We start from the raw sequence: 20,921 nt of genomic DNA on the forward strand, positions 1-20,921 counted from the left end.
AAATTTTCGTCACATTTTTCTGAGGAAATGCAATACAAGGATTTCTGTTTCAGGGTTCATACAAGTCAGCTATGCTGTGTGATGCGTTTTCTGATTCATCACTCAACAACTTCCTGTTAACCGAAAGCTAACATATTTTTACATTATTGAAATTATCCACTAGCACTGGGTTATCATCAGTGAGCAGTAGCTCACAGTTTCACTTGTTTCATTCTCCCTTGTCTTAAAAGCCATTAAAGACTGGTACAGTGTAGTATGTGTTCATGAATTGTGATGAATCTAACTTTCTGTGAATGAATTCCATCTGTCTGTGATACAGACTCTGTATATATGAAAGGAAGATGTGGTATGATTAGTTTATTTTAAACATATTTATTTAGAGTGGATTGGGAAACTAAGTTTTGCAACTTATATTAATCCCTTTCCACCATGCAGGTGCGAGTACTGCCTTGTAGCGGCATTAGCCTACTCTTTTTCGAAATCTACATGGGTGTCTTTAACGTGCAAGAGATATGGCTCTCTCTTAACACGGGTGAGCCATTTATCATCCCCTTCCGACGGACTATCATTGTTTCCTTCAGACCATACTGGCAAATGGTGTCGAGGAAGAGCCGAAAATTGAGTTCCTAAATTTTTCATCCCGAACAGGAATCGAACCAGGAACCTTTGTGTTAGTAGTCTGATGCACTAACTACTACACCACGGCTCTCATGTGGTATGATTGGCAATGAGACTTCTCTCCACAATAGACCAAGTTAACGACTACTGGTCACTTAAAGGTTTCAACAATAAGCAAAGTCATTAGCCCAATTTCAGCTATAAATGACATCTAAAAGAATTCAAACGAGAAAATTATCAGCTTAATTAAGGTACAAAATGATGAACAAAGAAAATATGTAACATAGCAACGACAACCAGTTAATTTAAGGTTCCTGACTTAGGACAGGCACATGAAATGATGTGGAGTTCAGATGAACCCTGTCTGACGGACATGTAGATGTCACAAGGAAACCATATAACATATATGGTTAACCTATTACTCATTTTAAGTGAGAAATTCAGACGACAAAAATAAAATAAAATCTTGTTCAAGCACTTGCTAAACCAAAATGAGGAGAATGGACATATGACATATGATTGCCAATGAGACGCTTCTCCACAAGAGACTAAATGATATAGAAAACTTTAGATCAAAGTACAGCTTTCAACAATGAACAAATCATACCACATCTCCTTATATTTATTGTTCTGAAGGAATATTAAAAAGTTTTTAGTTTGAGGTTACAGAATTGACAGATGCAAAATCAGGGAATGACATACATGGTTCCTCTTAAACTGGTCTAATCACAAATTCTCACATGTAAACTATGCAAAACATGCAAGGTCATTCCACTTAGGAAAGGGCGACAAATAATCTTCATGGAAATGAGATGTGCCAATGCTTATGCATTGACAAACCAAGTACCTTTGACCTACCACTAGTGGTTCCCTTCAAACTGACCTAATCACAAACTAATACATCTTAACTAAGCTAAATTTTATATAGTCAATAGGCAATGACTGACTGGACTCTGCCAAGGCAAGACAAAAAGGCATATAAAAACATCTAGTTGTCTCATTAGCAATCATACTGCAACTTCTTTTTTATATCTAGCAATATTACAACTTTCTTTTATGAAAAGTAAACTGGTACTGCAAGACTTTAGAAAGTTTTGATAATTTTATTGCACAAATGTATACAACCAGATGTCATTTTTTTCTGATGCAATTCAAATCTTAATGTTTTATATATAATAAAACAAAATGTACTCAATTTACATTACAATGCTTTACATTAATTTAAATGCACTACCATTTCCCAATCTTATCTTCAGCGTAACTTCTTAGAATGGATACTTTTATTGTATACTCTGATAAATAGTTCATCCATCAAGCTATATATTTTTCCTCATCTTTGTCTTTTGAATACCCATCTGTACTGTGCGGGAGCTTCCCTTGTCTCATCTTTCATTTTTAACTTCTTTGCTTTTTTATCCTAAAAAATATTAACACAAATAGTGGACTATTATTGTTATAATTAAGTCTGTTTAAAGCACACAAAAGCACATCTCCTTTTACTTGTGTGTTTCAATTTTTGAGGAAATATCATTGGGAGTATTATACAAACATCAAATGACTTGTTTTTACATCTTTATTGTCTGACTCCTTGTCTTCTAAAAACACAAATGGTTAAACTTGGTTTTTAAATTTCTATTTATAGCTGTGTAAAAGGGATATTGACCAATACTTAAACAACTAGCTCTTACCTTGGTCTATGTGCATATTAAACAAAGGACACAGATGGATTCATGACAAATTTGTGTTTTGGTGATGGTGATGTGTTTGTAGAACACCCTTGCTGCTTACAATTTTATTTCTATCTATAATGAACTTGGCCCAGAAGTTACAGTGGAAAATATTTGTGAAATTTTTGTAAAAATTTACCAAATTTATGCAAATTGTTTTGTTAAAATCTACTTTAAAGGGCAATGTCTCCTTAACAGGCCAATTGACCATTTTGGTCATGTTGACCTATTTGTAGGTCTTATTTTGCTGTACATTATTGCTGTTTACAGTTTATCTCTATCTATAATAATATTCAAGATAATAATCAAAAGCTGCAAACTTTTTTTAAAAAATTACCAATTCAGGGACAGCAAACCAACTACGGGTTGTTCAATTCATCTGAAAATTTCAAGGCAGATAAATCTTAACCTGATTAACAATTTTGCCAGATTTGCTCTAAATGTTTTGGTTTCAGAGATATAGGCCAAAAACTGGATTCTACCCCTATATTCTTTTTGCAGCCATGTCGGCCATCTTGGTTGAAAGGCAGGGTCATCAGACACATTTTCAAACTAGAAACGCTAGTGATGATTGTGGCCAAGATTGGTTAAAGGAGTAGGTTCAGTATTAAAGACCCCTTTTTGGCCCCAAAATATAGCAGTTTTACAAAATTGTTTAAATGTAAACTTTTAGCTATTTTTGGGAAGGCATAATGTCTAAGCTACATAAATATGGGCTTATTTTGGCATTACAATGCACATATATCGGGTAGTAGCACCATTAAGTCATACTTAATTACTGAAAACTTCACAATCTCAGCATTTTAGTTAAATTTTAGACGGTTTTCGTCTTAAATGAAAGTGGCCACATTCGTGTTCATTCTTGATATTGAAATGTAAGTTGTGTTTATTGATAATACATAACATATATAAAAGTCGAGGATGAACTGATGCGTCCACTTTCATTTTTGACTAAAACCATATGAAAAAAGACAGTTTTTGGCATATTTGATAGATTTTTCATATTTAAGCTTGAATCGAAGTGTTTTAAATGAGTGAATCAGTTAAAGTCTTTCACAAAAAAATAATTGAATCAATTGAAATAGACATTTAAGGTCAAGTGACAGTAAATGGACTATGTCACAGATTTCAGTAAAATTTTGCATACAACTCTGGCTCGATGAACTTCAACTAAAAATCGAAATAATGATGCATTTATCTCATTTATCATTTGAATTATTACTGATTGAATTCTTACAAAATTGGTGAGCATTTGTATAGAAAGCACATAAAATCGGCATAAAACCTTCTAAAATTTGTCTTAAAATCGCAAAATCTCTAATCTACTCCATAGATTTTTCTTAAAAACCTATATGTTGTTGATACATAAATTACCGTTATAATGATATAAAATAAAGATAGGGTCACCGACTTCGTTTTTACGGTATACATCATTCAATGTTGTGTTCTTTGTGAAAAAATCCTATAAAACGTCGAAATTATCGTAACGTCGCCGTGTTGCCGGCCGTAAAATGTTGATTTTTGACGTTTTTCACTAACCAACAAGGTGAAAACATGATTTTTAGACAAAAAAACAAAGTCGGTGACCCTATCTTTATTTTGCATCATTATAACGGAATTTTATGTGTCAACAACATACAGTTTTTAAAGAAAAATCTATGGAGTAGAATAAAAGATTTGGCGATTTTAAGACAAATTTTGTATGTTTTTTCGCTGATTTTAAGTGCTTTCTATACAAATATTCACCCATATTAAAAGAAATCAATCTGCAATATTTCAAATAATAAAAGAGATAAATGCATTATTTTTTCGATTGTCAGTTGTAGTTCACCGAGCCAAGATTGTATGCAAAATTTGAGCAAAATCTGCGACATAGCTCATTTACTGTTCCTTGACCTTAAGTGTTTAAAAATTGTCCAAAATCTTTCGTCAGATGAACTTGAAATTTGAGGCAAAAACGGGTCCTTACCTCCTTTGGCTTAGAAGTTTCAGAGGAGAAAATTTTTGTTAACGACAGATGCCAAGTGATGACACTTTGGGCCAGGTATATATATAAACTAAAAAAACGAAACTTCATTGTTTCAGGTATAACTATCATTTGTTCATTTGAATGGTAATAAACATACTACTTTTAACTATCATATCAACTTACTAATAAATGTTTCTTTACATCCATTTTTTGTGATATGATGTGGAGTTCCTTTTCTCTCTCTATCCTCTTTTTCAATTGTTTATATTTCTTTTTCTTTTCATCAGCAATTTCCTATATCAAAACAATTGTCATCAATACATTATTTATATATAGAAGAGTATTAAAATAGACATGACAGTCTTCCAAATTTTAGCCATGAATACAAACATTACAATGGGTAATTATGTGCAAACATGAAAAAAGATCAATCAGTGAACTACACAATATTTTTTTCTCTTCTTTTGAACAGGCCTTTTGACATGAAACAGCAATGGTGTGTTTTATAAAGCAAAATTATTTCAATTTTGAATCACAAACCTAATTTTGTTATCCAATTAAAATACTTTTTTTGGGGGAGGGGTTATGAGGTTTAATTCTAATTTACTTCAGACTCAAGACATTTTAGGTAGACAGTTTTATCAAATAAAACAATTTGAAATGAGAAAACACAATCCTGTACAGATTGATTGATTTATATTTGGTGTTTAACCTGACTTCAGAGGGTTGGGATCACGCTCTCATGCTTAACCCTAACTACATTCTGTATGTACCAGTATGTGCCTGTCCCAAGTAAGGAGCCTGTAATTCAGTGGTTTTTATTTGCTACAGTGGAACATATTTGTTTTTTGTTTATTTTTTGTACAGAAATTAGGAAGTTAGTTTTCTTGTTTGAATTGTTTAATGTTTGTTATTTCGGACCTTTTATAATTGACTGGGGTATGAGCTTTGCTCATTTTTGAATGTGTACAGTGACCTATAGTTGTTGATTTCTGTAGCATTTTGGTCTCTTGTGAAGAGTTGTCTCATTCTTCAATTTTAAATATTCAGCAGTATTGGCTATCTATAACATGGCGGTTAGTTTTTATTAGTGGAGTATTGGCTATCTATAACATGGCGGTTAGTTTTTATTAGTGGAGTATTGGCTATCTATAACATGGCGGTTAGTTTTTATTAGTGGAGTATTCAAGAGTGCAAAGAGAACATAAAACTGAAGATCCTGATTATTTTTCAGAGTTACTAGCTCTTATGATATCTCTCCTTATTGCATTTAAAATAAAACCTGTAAAGTTGCTTCATCCATATTGGCATTATAGAATCATTGTTTGAAGCAGGGTTGGCAAAGTATGACCAGGGTATGAAAACCCACAATTTCCAGCACTGGGCAATACACCCTTAAAGAGTAATTCTAGGCAAAATGATTTTCACACAAAATAGTAAAGAAATATTGTACTTTTATATATATTGCAGCTAAATATATACATGTTGTTTTTAAAATCAAACCTGTAAAGTTGCTTCATCCATACTGTCATTATGGAAACCTTTCTTTAACATCTCAGTTGTTGGTCTGTTGTATGTTCTGTTCACTAACGAGGGATGTGTATTGAAATACTTTGCAGCATCAAATTCTTTCGCTGGAAAGATCAGAAATTTATTGTAGTTATTGGTCCCAAATATTTTGTTTCCACTTTCTGCTTGTTAAAAGTGGCAATGACAAAATTGACATATAATGACCAAAACATCAAATAGAATTCAAAATAACAACATTTTCATGAATCTGATCTTTTTAAGTAGAAAAAAAATAAAGTTGCAGAAAATTTTTATAAATTTAAAATAATAATTGGTTGTTTTTATAATATAAATAAGACAAAAGGAGATTTTTAAATAAATTTACCAGAATTATTTTTTTTAATTTTAGACATTGAGTTTGCAATGACAACTTACCTTCTTTTTTAGAATCAACGAAAATGATATGTTTATTTTTTGGTTTCTCATCACTGTCGAGTAGGTGCAAGGAGCTCTTTAATTTCTCTATTTTCTGTAAGTCAGGAGAATGGAAAATAAATTTTGAGTGTGTCATCAATGATATATATTTTGTAAGAAGTAATAATAATGATATGGAAAATCTATAATGCAAGACTTTCATCTGTTCATTTAGGTACAAAAGTTAGTTTCTGAATTTTAAATCTTTTTTTTAAGCTGTTAACTTAACTTGGCTGCTTATTCTAAATTGTTCAAATGAAACAGCTTATAAAGATGAATTCATAAAACAGTCTTTCTCTCTGAAGAAGAATGAATATCTTTGAGACAGCAACTGAACATCAAAAGTCTTCATAAAATAGCCATCTTAAGAAATTGAATGTCATGACAGATGCCAAATGTGGAGCAGGATCTGCTTGTCCTATTGCAGCACCTGAGATCACCCCCAGTTTTTTTTATGGGGTTCATATTGCTCTTAAGTTTTCTATATAAAAAAGAAGATGTGGTATGATTGCCAATGAGACAACTATCCACAAAAGACCAAAATCACACAAGCATTAACAACTATAGGTCACCGTACGGCCTTCAACAATGAGCAAAGCCCATACCGCATAGTCAGCTATAAAAGGCCCAGATAAGACAATGTAAAACAATTCAAACGAGAATTCTAACAGCCTTATTTATGTAAAAAAATGAATGAAAAACAAAAATATAACACATAAACAAACGACAACCACTGAATTACAGGCTCCTAACTTGGGACAGGCACATACATAAATAATGTGGTGGGGTTAAACATGTTAGCGGGATTCCAACCCTCCCCTAACCTGGGACAGTGGTATAACAGTACAACATAAAAATATATGTTCTGTTTTGTGTACTACTGTTTGTCTGTTTGTCTTTTACTTTTTTAGCCGTGGCGTTGTCAGATTATTTTAGAATTATGTGAGTGAATGTCCCTCTAGTATCTTTCTTCTCTCTTTATCATATGGGAAGCCATTTATTTTCATTAGAATCTACTACCAGTATAATGCGACTGTTTATTTTTATTTAGTTCTTTTTCTAAGGGACAGGGTCAAAATTAACAAAAATATCATAGCAAACCAAATGAAAGTTTTCCACAGAGTCGTCTGCTCTTTACCAAGGTATTTAAACTTTTGCAAGTTTACCTGTCCCATTGAATCAATACAATAGCTATTGTTCTCTGTGTAGTTTATTCACTTGGACATTTAAATTTCTTGCAGGAGAAATCTATCACTCATTGATTAATTTGCCTGACCAAAAAAATATCTTCTTTGTTGATTGAAATACATGTATAAACTCACATAAACTGCAAGTGATACAGTATTTATTCTATATCAATAATATATATTCAATCTGTTCAATATAAGCACTGATTTAATTATAAAGTTTATGTCTGATAAATTTTTTAAGTACTGCATGCATTTATGTTTCAAAGAATGTGCATGTTTTTCATGGTTCTTCAGTTATTAAGAATACATTCATGAAGACCTTTATTTAAACATTTTCATTTTAAGTTTTTATTTGTGAACAGACTAAAACAAGCAAACTTTAATAGGTAAAATGTTGAAATTTGATCAGAAATCAACTTTTAATTTTTTAAATCAGTGTTTATATCAGACAAATTGAAAATGTGTTATTGATTGAATAAATACAACATCACATGCAGTTTTATAATTACTTATTTGTACATGTATTTCCATCATTGACAGTTCAATTTTTTGTTCAGGTAAATTAATCAGTGAGTGATAGATTTCTCTTGCAAGAAATTTAAAGGTCGCATTGAATAAAGTATACAGAGAACAATACCTGTTGTATTTGTTAGATGGGACAATAGAACTTACAAAAGTTTAAATGGACAGGTAACTTGCAGGTGAATCTGTGGAAAACTATGATAGGTTTCGCAATAATATATCATAAAAATATTTTAATTTAAATTTTGCAATTATGAATAAAAAATATGCACTTTTTTAGTTGCAAACAAATACAGTATCAAACAAGAATGTGTCTAAAGTACAAGGATGCCCCACTTGCACTATCATGTTCCATGTTACATGGACCCTGAAATTGGGTAAAATATCTAATTTGGCATTGAAATATAAAGATCATACCAAAGGGAACATGTGTACTAAATTTCAAGTTGATTGGACTTCAACTTCATAAAAAAAATACCTTGATCAAAAACTTAAACCTGAAACTCCCACGTTCATTTTCTATGTTCAGTGGACCATGAAATTGGGGTCAAAAGTCTAATTCGGCTTTAAAATTAGAAAGATCTTATCATAAGCAACAACAGGACTAAGTTTCAAATTGATTAGACTTCAGCTTCATCAAAAACTACTTTGACCAAAAACTTTAACCTGAGGCGGGACAGATGGAATAACAAACGGATAAACGAATGGACGGAATAACGGACATAAATACAAGAAAACATAATGCCCCTCTACTATCTTAGGTTGGGCATGAAAATAAATAAATAATACACTGATATGAATTATTGTATACAGAAAACATTAACAAATACTGCAAATTACAATATCCCTTTATTCTGGAATTCTTTTTGAGTAAAAAGGCCAAGTAATACATAAAGATTTACCTTCAATTCTGATGTTCTTTTCATAGTGACATATCTTTGATCTTGTGAATACATAAGTTTGATTTCAGCATCTGTATGCACTGGTTCGCTGCTTTCTTTCTTTTCATGGACTCCATCCTAATAAAAACATTAAATAGGTTTAACCCTTCAGAATATTAAATGGAAGGTTTGATGTCTTTAAGTAATGTAAAAGTCTTGAATAACTATTACTGGGGCATAAAAAACTGTCTATCTTAGCAGAGTTTTAAATTTATTGGCCTTCTTGTTGACTATGTGGTGATTTCTTTTTGCAATTTTCAAACTTTCTTAATGTAAATATGTAGGACTCAAATCTATGCGGGTTCCAAATCTATGGCAGATTCCTAATCTATGGTAAATGTGACGTTACAAATCCAAACAACTCAAATCTATGGCAGATTTTTGTTTTCTTCAAATCTATTGTGGGAGAGAGTAACAATTGAATAACGCCATATATTACATTTTAGCTGCCGATATTGATGGCGGAACCCATATATTTGAACCCTACTCAGGATGAAGTAATTTTCCTGATAAAAATTTGCCGGTGGTTTAAAGGAAAATGTGACCTACTATTCAGAAGAGGGACAAGATGTACTGTACCAGTCAATACCTGTGATGAATAAGGGCACAGCTATTTTCAGTATCGCATATTTTTTAAAAGGAGTTTTGGTAGTATTCTACGGTCTATGGCTGGCCAAGTTTATAATGAGAAAGATCAATTTACCAGATACAAATATGATTTAAATCCACATCAAATAAAAAAAGATGAATTAACGACATTTCTGAAATAAAAAAAAATATTATTTGAAAATTCAAACTACTATATTTTATTAGTTATTTGTTATTTTTTTTTTTTTACAAAAAACGGTCTTCTTGTTTGTTAAAGGACTAATTAGTTGGTTTAATGAATGAATTAAACAGATACCATGCACATATTAAAAATGTTTATTTTTTACAGAGCACATCACTTCATCTTGAAGTCTATATTTAGGTTTATGAATGTATAATTTAGTAAGTAAGTAAGTAATTTTTATTGGTTTAAAATCCAAAATTACAGTATTGATACAAAGACCATACAAATTTGTTATACACAAACATACAAACATATATATATCATACCAAATTTATAAACATTATATGAGGAGGTGGTACCACAAAGTTATTTAGTGCTTAATAAAGCATTTCTCGAAATGTACATGTCGCTTATAAATTTAACAATAATTTATGACATGTCATTGATCGAATATGTACTGCATTGTTTTCCATTTGCAACCAGATGCTCCGCAGGGCGTAGCTTTATACGACCGCAGAGGTTGAACCCTGAACGGTTGGGGCAAGTATGGACACAACATTCAAGCTGGATTCCGCTCTAAATTTGGATTGTGATTAAATAGTTGACACAGCATAGGTTTCTGACACAGAATGAATGTATTCAAATGAACTTAAAATTTTTGTTTTCTCTTAGAGCAATTCACTATGCTTTTGAATATTAATCCTCTCAAAAAAATGTTTGAAAAAATTTTCTTTTTATTTATGAAATTTCAAATGAGAAAAATTGAACCCAATTTTTTAATCACATCCCCCTTTCCCTTATTCCAAAACTAATTTCAATTAAAATATTCTAATGGAGTTTGCAACAATTACTACTCATTTAAATACATCATAAAATATTAAGATGTAAAAAAACTGCTTGTTATCACTGAATGGTAAAGATTATTTAAATTTATCAGTTGGTAGTAAAAAGTGAATATACATTGTATATTGTGTATATATAACAAAGATTTAAGTTGATTCTGGACAAAGAAAGATTACTCCAATTAAAAAAAAATCTTGCAGATATTTCTTGCTTACTATACTGGACAAAGAAAGATAACTCTTAATTAAAAAAAAATTTGCTATTTCACAATATTGTGAAATTAGATATTTCTTGCCATTGCACAATACTGTGCAATTGAAAAGACTTGCTATTGCACAATACTTAATACAATAATTTTAGATCCTGATTTGGACCAACTTGAAAACTGGGCCCATAATCAAAAATCTAAGTACATGTTTCGATTCAGCATATCAAAGAGGCCCAAGAATTTAATTTTTGTTAAAATCAAACTTAGTTTAATTTTGGACCCTTTGCACTTTAATTTAGACCAATTTTAAAACTGGACCAAAAATTAAGAATCTACATACACAGTTAGATTTGGCATATCAAAGAACCCCAATTATTCAATTTTTGATGAAATCAAACAATGTTTAATTTTGGACCTCGATTTGGGCCAACTTGAAAACTGGGCCAATAATCAAAAATCTCAGTACATTTTTAGATTCAGCATATCAAAGAACCCAAAGGTTTCAATTTTTGTTAAAATCAAACTAAGTTTAATTTTGGACCCTTTGGACCTTAATGTAGACCAATTTGAAAAGGGGACCAAAAATTAAGAATCTACATACACAGTTAGATTCGGCATATTAAAGAACCCCAATTATTCAATTTTGATGAAATCAAACAAAGTTTAATTTTGGACCCTTTGGGCCCCTTTTTCCTTAACTGTAGGGACCAAAACTCCCAAAATCAATACCAACCTTCCTTTCATAGTCATAAACCTTGTGTTTAAATTTCATAGATTTCTATTTACTTATACTAACGCTATGGTGCGAAAACCAAGAAAAATGCTTATTTGGGTCCCTTTTTGGCCCCTAATTCCTAAACTGTTGGGACCGAAACTCCCAAAATCAATACCAACCTTCCTTTTGTGGTCATAAACATTGTGTTTAAATTTCATTGATTTCTATTTACTTTAACTAAAGTTATTGTGCGAAAACCAAGAATAATGCTTATTTGGGCCCTTTTTTGGCCCCTAATTCCTAAACTGTTGAAACCAAAACTCCCAAAATCAATCCCAACCTTTCTTTTGTGGTCATAAACCTTGTGTCAAAATTTCATAGATTTCTATTAACTTAAACTAAAGTTATAGTGCGAAAACCAAGAAAATGCTTATTTGGGCCCTTTTTGGCCCCTAATTCCTAAAATGTTGGGACCAAAACTCCCAAAATCAATACCAGCCTTCCTTTTATGGTCATAAACCTTGTGTTAAAATTTCATAGATTTCTATTCACTTTTACTAAAGTTAGAGTGCGAAAACTAAAAGTATTCGGACGACGACGACGACGACGACGACAACGTGATAGCAATATACGACGAAAATTTTTTCAAAATTTGCGGTCGTATAAAAAAATTGCCAAAGATTTGGAAACAATAAAAATCCCCCATAGATTAGGAAACTACAAAACTTGCCATAGATTAGGATTGTAAAATATCTGCCATAGATTTCGGATGGCATGACGTCACATTTACCATGTTTACCATAGATTATGAATCTGCCTTAGATTTGGAACCCACCATAGATTTGAGTCCTACAAATTTATTAATATAAAGAAAAAATATTCAAGTTTGACATATCCATGTTATTTTTGTACTTGTAAAATCATTTAAGAAAATTAGTTGATTTTTTTTAAGACTGTTTAATTTATAGAAAATTTTCAACCTGTGTGTGGTTTATCTCCTAACAAACAAATAGTGCTGCTTTTTCTCGTTTTGAAATGCATCATTATTATTCATTTATAACTTCACAGTCATAAAATATATATCTAAATTAATTTACCACTTTCTGAGTGTTGACCATTTTAAAATAAAATTCATCTGGATTTTTATCAAGGGCTTTTCTTTTCAATGACTTCAAAGTATTCTGTTTTCTCTGATAGTTTCTGAAATATTGAAAAATTATCATTATTATAACATTCTTATTTATGAAATCACATTCTTTATTGTGTCTTCATATCAAATTCTATTAATCAATGATGCAGTTTGTAATGAAATCAATATTTGGGACCTCTGTGGCCGAACAGTTGATGAAAGTTACTACTTTCATGACTAGCCAGTCAACACTGAGGTTGTGAGTTCAAACCCTGCTCTTGCAGGTGCACTCCAATCTTAATTGACACGGATTGTCAGTTTTCCTATCAAAGGTATGTGGTTTTCTCTGGGCACTCACAAGTGACTGGTGAAAAATAATGTATATCCAATTCTTGAACCAATGCATGTATATATCATAAACTTCGTCTTTTGTGCATGACTTCATAATTTTTTTCGCAAAAATATGTATAATCGTGTTTTTTTCCCTCTATGTCTGTTATGAAGTGAAAATATGGCAGGTCATTAATTGTCGTGTTTTGAAGCAGTAGTTTACTGATTATCACCTTATAGTAACCAGTCAACAATAATTTAGAAGCATTGATATGAGCATGTGTATAACATGTACAATCAGATAATAGTTTATTTCAGTGACAGATCCATGCATATTGCAATCACTGGATTTTTACAAGGAGGGTCACACTAAGGTCACTTTGAAGACAGAAAATATGTCAACCAATTGCTTCCTGGCAGCAAGCAATTATAAAAAAAGTAAACTTCTTCTAAATGTGGACAAATTAAAGAATTTTCTTCCAAAAAAAAGTATATGTACATAAGTTTAATAATGACAACTATCCATTTTGTTATAAAAACATATGCATCATGTTTTTTTAAAATAAGGTTTCATATGACTTTAACATGCAGGTGCTTAAAAGTGGCATTAAAAAATCAAATCAAATCAAAAATGTAAGAGACAGTATTGAAACAACAGGTTTTAATAATGCTGTGTCCTTCAACTAAGTCTAAGTTCATCTTCAACTTTGGATACTCAGTAACACATTAAGACTAGAATTTAAATCATGACTTATTCTCTTTTTGTTGATATGTTTTGCAGCACATTTTTTTCGTTCTTCTAAATACCTGAATGTTAGTTGTTGCTTAGATTGTTCAAATTTAACTGAGATATTTTAAAGGAAAAGATTTTTAAAAGTTCATAAATGACGACAAACATCCAAAGTGATTAGCAATCATATTGAAATGAAATGAATAAAAGTGTCAGACAAGACATCATTTTGAAGAAAAAGTACACACTAGAAATAAATTCCTGTTATCAACATTGTATGGATTGTACATGTTGTAAGTACACCAAAGACAGTTCTATAAGGATACATATAATTAAGATGATTTGTCTGTAATTCTCTATAGCTACCAGTGTCCTTTTTAAAGGAAGGCTTCTTATGAGCACAGTGACTTTATTGTTTTGTATGAACAACCACAAAAAAATTGGCAATGTATTGGGTGTTAAGGTTCCACTAAAGTCAAAATATAGGACACTTCATAAACATCTAAACTTTGCCTGTATTTTTCAACCTTTAATGAATAAAGTCATAAACTATGAAAACATATGTTCATTTAAACATACTTTACATATACACACTGTGTAAATTGTAAATAAACTTGAAATTGTTATGTTGTGGCCAAACCGGTTCTTGGGGTGAACACTAAATTTTCCAAAAAATCTGCAGGCCTGCAAGACGACTTAATTTGCTTAAAATTGGTATAAACGAATACTATTACATGTAATGCAGGGCAAGCCATTGTTGATTTTTCACATACATATGTTTTAATGGCATATTTGTCTAATTTCTGTATTGTACCTTCCATATTCGTTCACTTAGATACATGAAATTAACTGAAACTCGAAAATCAATACCTTTTATAAAAAATCAACAATGGCTTGCCCTGCATTACATGTAATATTATTCGTCCATACCAATTTTAAGCAAATTAAGTCGTCATGCAGGCCTGCAGATTTTTTTGAAAATTTAGTGTTCACCCCAAGAACCGGTTTGGCCACAACATAACAATTTCAAGTTTATTTACAATTTACACAGTGTTTATATGTAAAGTATGTTTTAATGAACATATGTTTTCATAGTTTATGACTTTATTCATTATAGGTTGAAAAATACAGGCAAAGTTTAGATGTTTATGAAGTGTCCTATATTTTGACTTTAGTGGAACCTTAAGTTTAACTACAAAAGCCTACAAAGGACAGAGCTACATGGCAAGGTGGAAGATAGACTAACACGGTTAACAGGAATGTAAAATAGATAATTTGGTTATAACAATGTACATATTTTACATATCAACACAACTTACTCTGCTCTCAACTTGTAATCTTTTTTCTTTTCAAGGGTTCCTAGATGTTCCCTATATTGAGGCTGAAAAAAAGTATTTGAGTTTTCATATATTTTGCTATTAAATCTCTACCAAGCTGTAACCCATTAATAATAAGATGAACCCTTAAATGATTATAATTTTCTGAGAATAATTAAATAAAAAATATTAAAAAAATTACTATTCCCATCATAAGTTCTAATTATAATGCATAAATTTCAAATTACATAAATTCTTCATCAATAACTGACCATTGAAGACACTCATGGGTTGTCAAGGATGTTAAATAATCCCCTTTTCGATTGATAGTTCTAACTGAAATATAAGATAAAGCTCTTTTATGCCACAAAACTGTAACAAACAAAAGTAGTTTTTAGAAGAGTCTATAATTGGTATGGGTTACAAAATAACTCTTTTTCAGTTATGCCCCTGAATTCTGAAACATGAGAATTTTAAGCAAAGAGTATAGGACAATGCACATGATCATTACTATTTTTCTGTCATTACTCGATGACTGGACATCACATAAACGTTTGCGGAAAATTTAAACATCACAATTGATTGTCAGTTTTCCTGCTAAAGATCAGTGTTTTTCTTCAGCTCTGAATCAGGCTTCCTCCATCAATAAAACTGACTAATGTTGAAAGTGGCATCAATCACCAATCAATAAGTCAATACACCTTATCTTGCTATTTGGAAATCTGTTCGGCTTGACCCAAGAATCTATCTCGCTTGAACATTTGATGTCTTACAACAATCACTCTTCGTTGTGGTGTGAGACATTTTCTGTAATGGCTGACAAATAGCGATAAGGTGTATAGATTTATAAATATAAATGGAACAGATTTCAAAACATCAACAGGTCAGGAATAACCACTATTGGTGGATTATACATCAATTGACGTATAATCCACCAACTGACATATAATGGTATTTTGATGTATAATTCTTTGTTTTGCAAAGCAAATTATTCAACCAAAATGGAGCATTGTTTTCTTAAAACCATATTATGGTATGAAAACATGTCAAACATCCCTAGCTTAGTGTAGTAACATAAAATATTGCATTTAATCAATAATAGTATTTGCAGTTTCTTCTATTGTTATATATATCTTGTCAATTCTTGATTGGCTAATTTACCTGTAGTCACCTGTCAATGGACATCAATACTGTCTGCAGTCATGTGATTATGACTCCACAGGTGAATGGAGCTCTTTGTTAATAGTTGACTTTAATTATTAAAAGTCAAATAAGGTCAATAGTACAGATGTTTTAACAAAAGAATTGTTGTACACATGCATTCTCAAGAAATGCAGCAGGCTTTAACAAAACTGAAACCTGCGGAGGACTCAATAATGGTCATAAATAGGTTGTAAGTTGCAAAATGATGCTTCTATTTCACACAAGCATTTTATTACAAAAAAATGGCATTGTATGTCAATTGGTCTATACCAATATCCTCGTGTATTGTATTTTCGACCTACTAACATATTTTTCCAAAATTCCCTGTTATATGTTTGAACATAGACATACCTAAAATTTTGAGAGTCGCTAGTATACATGTGCATAAAATAATTGTATCAGAAATATATTTCGATCTTTAATTTATTTTTTCATTTGAGTTCATTAGATCGATGGCACCTTTGTTGACAAAAACAAGCGTCTTGTGTTTTCAAACTATCTAAAAAACGGGTCAAAAGTCGGAAACGACATCGTACATATCTGGAATTGGTTTTAAATCTGATACCAAAGTTTATATCAAAGTGTTAGAGGCGATCAAACTTATGACTGAAAGAATTAAATGGTTTAATATACAACTATAAGATATAAAATATTATTTTGATGTCTTTTTTGGACAAGTTGCACACATTTCAGAATAAGGCACTTTGGAAGACTTGTATGGTCTTGTATACATTCATGTTTTTGTTTTTGTTGTGAAGTGAGGTTGGTGAGTATTGTCTGTAATTTCCACTGACACTGTTTTTTCTGTAAATAAAATTTAACTGATATGTTATTTTTTTGGTAAAAAGCTGTAAGGAGCATGCATATTTCCGTATTCAAATTAACTTTAAGTATTACAACTAACCACCTGACAGTCATGTGACTTAATGATGACCTTGAAGTTAACTTTGCATGCAAAAAGACCTCTGCCATAAGTTTAGAAAATTCATATATTTTAGACCGATTCTTTTGGGAGGTAAAACTAGTATTAGTGAAAAGGGTACAAAAATGTGATATCAAATAAAAAAATGAATCAAATAAAAAAATGAAAATACTTAATATAATAACTTTATTTGAAAAATGTTCATCCCACATGGTATCATTTGCTATTGCTAAGTATAGCAGCCGAATATGAAGTCATGCGGGCATGCGCAGCATATGCAGGGTTTCAGCTAGGATTTTGGGGGCTTTAGTCACTTTTGCGCGCCATGAAAATCAACCTTTTTTTTGTGTAACAGCAAGAGACCAAGGATGTATGTTACCTAAGCTTCATCTTTGACTTTGTCAGATTTTAAAGGACTTGTAGGCATGACTGGCAGTCAGTATTGTACGATTTGACTGTATTGGCCCTTATAATGAAAGATTCTGACATGGGATGTGGAAACTTAGTTCACAATTTCTCTTCAGTTTGTTCAAGAGGACATTCCTGAACAACACAAGTTAGATTCATTTTTTTAAACAAGGAATCACAGAAGAAATTAACTTGCAATGATTTTATCACTGCATAATCATTATCCTTGTAAGTCGTCTAACTCGATATCTGGAAATTATTTCTATTAAGTTAGAACTGTATAAAATCCTTTTTGGAACGAGTATAACGACTGAAAGGAGGTTTAAAACCAAATCAATAATAGATAACGTTTTCTACTTTCGGTTTAAAAATGAAACGAAAACGGGAAGTGACACGCGTATAGTAAATTCAAAACGAATCCAGATTCGTCAGGAAATTATCATTTTTCGGTTTTAATTCCATTAGTTAGAGAAATATATTTGTCTCTCTCGTTTAATTGCTTCTAAATGATTTCGTAGTTTATGTTTTTTTATCAGGGTCTATAAATAGTTATAGGACTACTTTCGCGCATGCGTAGCACAAAGTACAGGAAGCACCTGTTTAATTCGTGAAGACAATCTGAACGTATTGAATAAAGTTCTCTATAATATTTTTCAAATGGAAATTGTCAAAAGTTTTTGATGGCAATTGAATGTAGATCAGGTGTGACGAAAATGAGTTCAAATGACGAATCTACGACAAACGAACTTAAAAATGAAAATGTGATCGTTTGAGAAATAATGAAATTCAAATGAGAACTGTCCGGCGTAATCATAAATTATTTTGATCAAATGATGAAACTAAATTCCTGGTTGTTGAAATGTCAACTGAATGATTTTCCTGGGGAAATAATTATAATGGTCAATATTGAGATTTATTAATAATTAACGGATAAGTGACCCATCAGATGGCGAAAAGCAGATTATAGATATAGGAAGATGTGGTGTGAGTGCCAATGAGACAACTCTCCATCCAAATAACAATTTAAAAAGTAAACCATTATAGGTTACAGAGATGCAAACAGTTTTTTTTTCCTGTCAGACAATGGGGCCTACAGGGTACCAAGTTTTGCCAGACCCATCAAATTTCTGCCAGACCCATATTTTCACTCAAAAATCAAATGAAATTATGCTATTGAACAAACGTTAATTTTGATTTTGTTGATATTATTATTATTTTAAAATAACCTGTGATTCATAACAATTGTAGTTTATTGAATAATACATTACATAATATTGATCTGATTAAAAGTTATTCTTCACAAGAGTACTTGGAAACAAGATAGTCATTGGTAGTTTCATTCTGTTCAAATTTAAAATCTGACTCATAGTCAGAATCATTATCACTCGCAGATTCATTCGTCTTTACAGCTTTATCAACTTGAATAGGTGACTGGTTTGGTCTTTTACCGGGTTTCGACCCACTTACAAATTTTATCGGCCATGACATATTTCCTGAACTTATCAACTATGCTTAATACTAATAGACCTCCTTCCTAGAGAGGGAATTTCTAAAACAAAAAACATGACGGAAATACGGAGAATTGTTCGGGGCGAGATGGACAAGGTACGAAAGACTATTACTAAGCGGAAATACTGGTTCCCGGAGTTAGAAAATGCGGGGGAACAGGACATTTACTTTTATTAAAGATGATCGCAATTTTATAAACAAAATACTATGCCGGGGCCGACGGGGATTTCAGTTTTGGCGGACCCAAGCGGACTTAAATATTGCCCGCCATCAGGTCCTGCACAGCTACAAGTTTTGCCGGACCTGCATAAATTCTGCCCCTTAGGTCCGACGATTTGTTGCATCTCTGAGGTTAAAGTACGGCCTTCAACACAACTTGTAAATTGTAATCACAACTTGTAACAACTGTTGAAAATGTTAATTACCTGGGGGTCATAAACTTGTCAAAATCATAAAGACAGGTAGCTTTATAGTATTTTAATGACAAAATGTTTTTACACTTTCTAAACTTAAGTGACAAAATTGATTTCAAAAATTTTCGTCAATGCGAAAACCCTTTCGTAAATTACGAAAGTGACGAGCGCTAGCCAAATCACTGCATATGGGAAGTGAAAGTAGAATTAGGTCGAAAACGTCAGACGGTCGAAAACACAATACGATACAATATATATGTCAATTGGTGGATTATACATCAATGTGAGATATAATCCACCAAATGGTGGTTATTCCTGACCTGATCAATTAGATCTATTGCATCTATGTGACATTTACATTTCCTGCAAGTTCATGATAGTGGAGTTATATTGAGTTTGATAAATCATAGACTGATCAGCTGATAGAGACGTGGAGACCATATAATTTTCTTTTGGAAATTCCCTTCGGTTTAATGAAACAAGGGTGAAGAACACCAGATTCCTACCTGGCTCCTTTCTTTGTGAGAGCGAGCTCTCGCTTTGTTTAGATTTCTCATCGACATCTTGGGTTAATTTGTTGGTTAATCACTTGAGTTAAATGCAAAACGAAAACAACGTGAGAAAAAATTAACAGGAAGTTGTCATATATTTATCTCCTAACTAAAGAGTCAAATACCATAAAACCAAGAACCAAAATCTAATATGTAAAATAACGTACTAACACGAACGTTGGAAAATCCATAATAATTTGTGCTAGAAATTGCTTTAACGTTTATGGGATACATTTGGTTAAAGTCATATGAAACGAGTGAGTGGTGAAAAATAATGTTTATCTAATTCTTGAACCAATGCATGTATACATCATAAACTCAGTCCTCTGTGCACGATTTTATCATTATTTTCGCAAATATATCATGTAATCGTAATTTTTTTCTCTCTGTTTGTTATGATTTAACAAATATATCATATATATAATCGTCAATTTTTTTTCTCTCTGTTTGTTATGAATTAACAAATATGGCTGCTCATTAAATGCCATGTTTTGACGCCGAGTTTTACCGATTGTCACCTTATAGTAAACAAATCACAAAAAAGCATGGGTATTGAGCATGTGTTTAACATGTATAATCAGGTATTTGTTTATTTCTATGACAGATCCATGCGTATTGCGATCACCGGATTTTTACGAGAAGGGTTACGCTCGGGTCACTATGCAAACGGAAAATATGTCGGCAAATTGATTCCTTGAAGCAAGCAATTCAAAATGAGTAAACTTCTTCTAAATGTGGACAAATTAAAGAATTTTCCTCATACAAAAGAGGGGGGCAATGGGTTTAGCTGTTATGCTGTTATGAACCATTTTAATTCTTTGTTATCTGTTATTCTGAAAATATATTTGCTGTTAGCTGTTATTGTCTTATTCTTTGTTAGCTGTTATTGGGCTTTTAGTTTTTTTGTTATCTGTTATTGTGA

The 20,921-nt window shown here is 31.6% G+C and overlaps 1 protein-coding gene across 1 annotated transcript; it reads right to left on the reverse strand.

Moving 5' to 3' along the window:
- Positions 1-1,708: 1,708 nt before the first annotated feature.
- On the reverse strand, positions 1,709-20,116 carry LOC134686891 (probable U3 small nucleolar RNA-associated protein 11). The gene is made up of 8 exons (XM_063546726.1): positions 19,955-20,116; positions 14,997-15,058; positions 12,586-12,688; positions 8,912-9,028; positions 6,259-6,352; positions 5,818-5,948; positions 4,498-4,608; positions 1,709-2,035 (listed from the first exon to the last, which is right to left on the reverse strand). The coding sequence occupies exons 1-8, from the start codon at positions 20,009-20,011 to the stop codon at positions 1,949-1,951; spliced, it is 762 nt and encodes a 253-aa protein (XP_063402796.1). The 5' UTR covers positions 20,012-20,116; the 3' UTR covers positions 1,709-1,948.
- Positions 20,117-20,921: the final 805 nt, after the last annotated feature.

Source organism: Mytilus trossulus, chromosome 10, assembly GCF_036588685.1.
Source record: "Mytilus trossulus isolate FHL-02 chromosome 10, PNRI_Mtr1.1.1.hap1, whole genome shotgun sequence".
NCBI lineage: Eukaryota > Metazoa > Mollusca > Bivalvia > Mytilida > Mytilidae > Mytilus > Mytilus trossulus.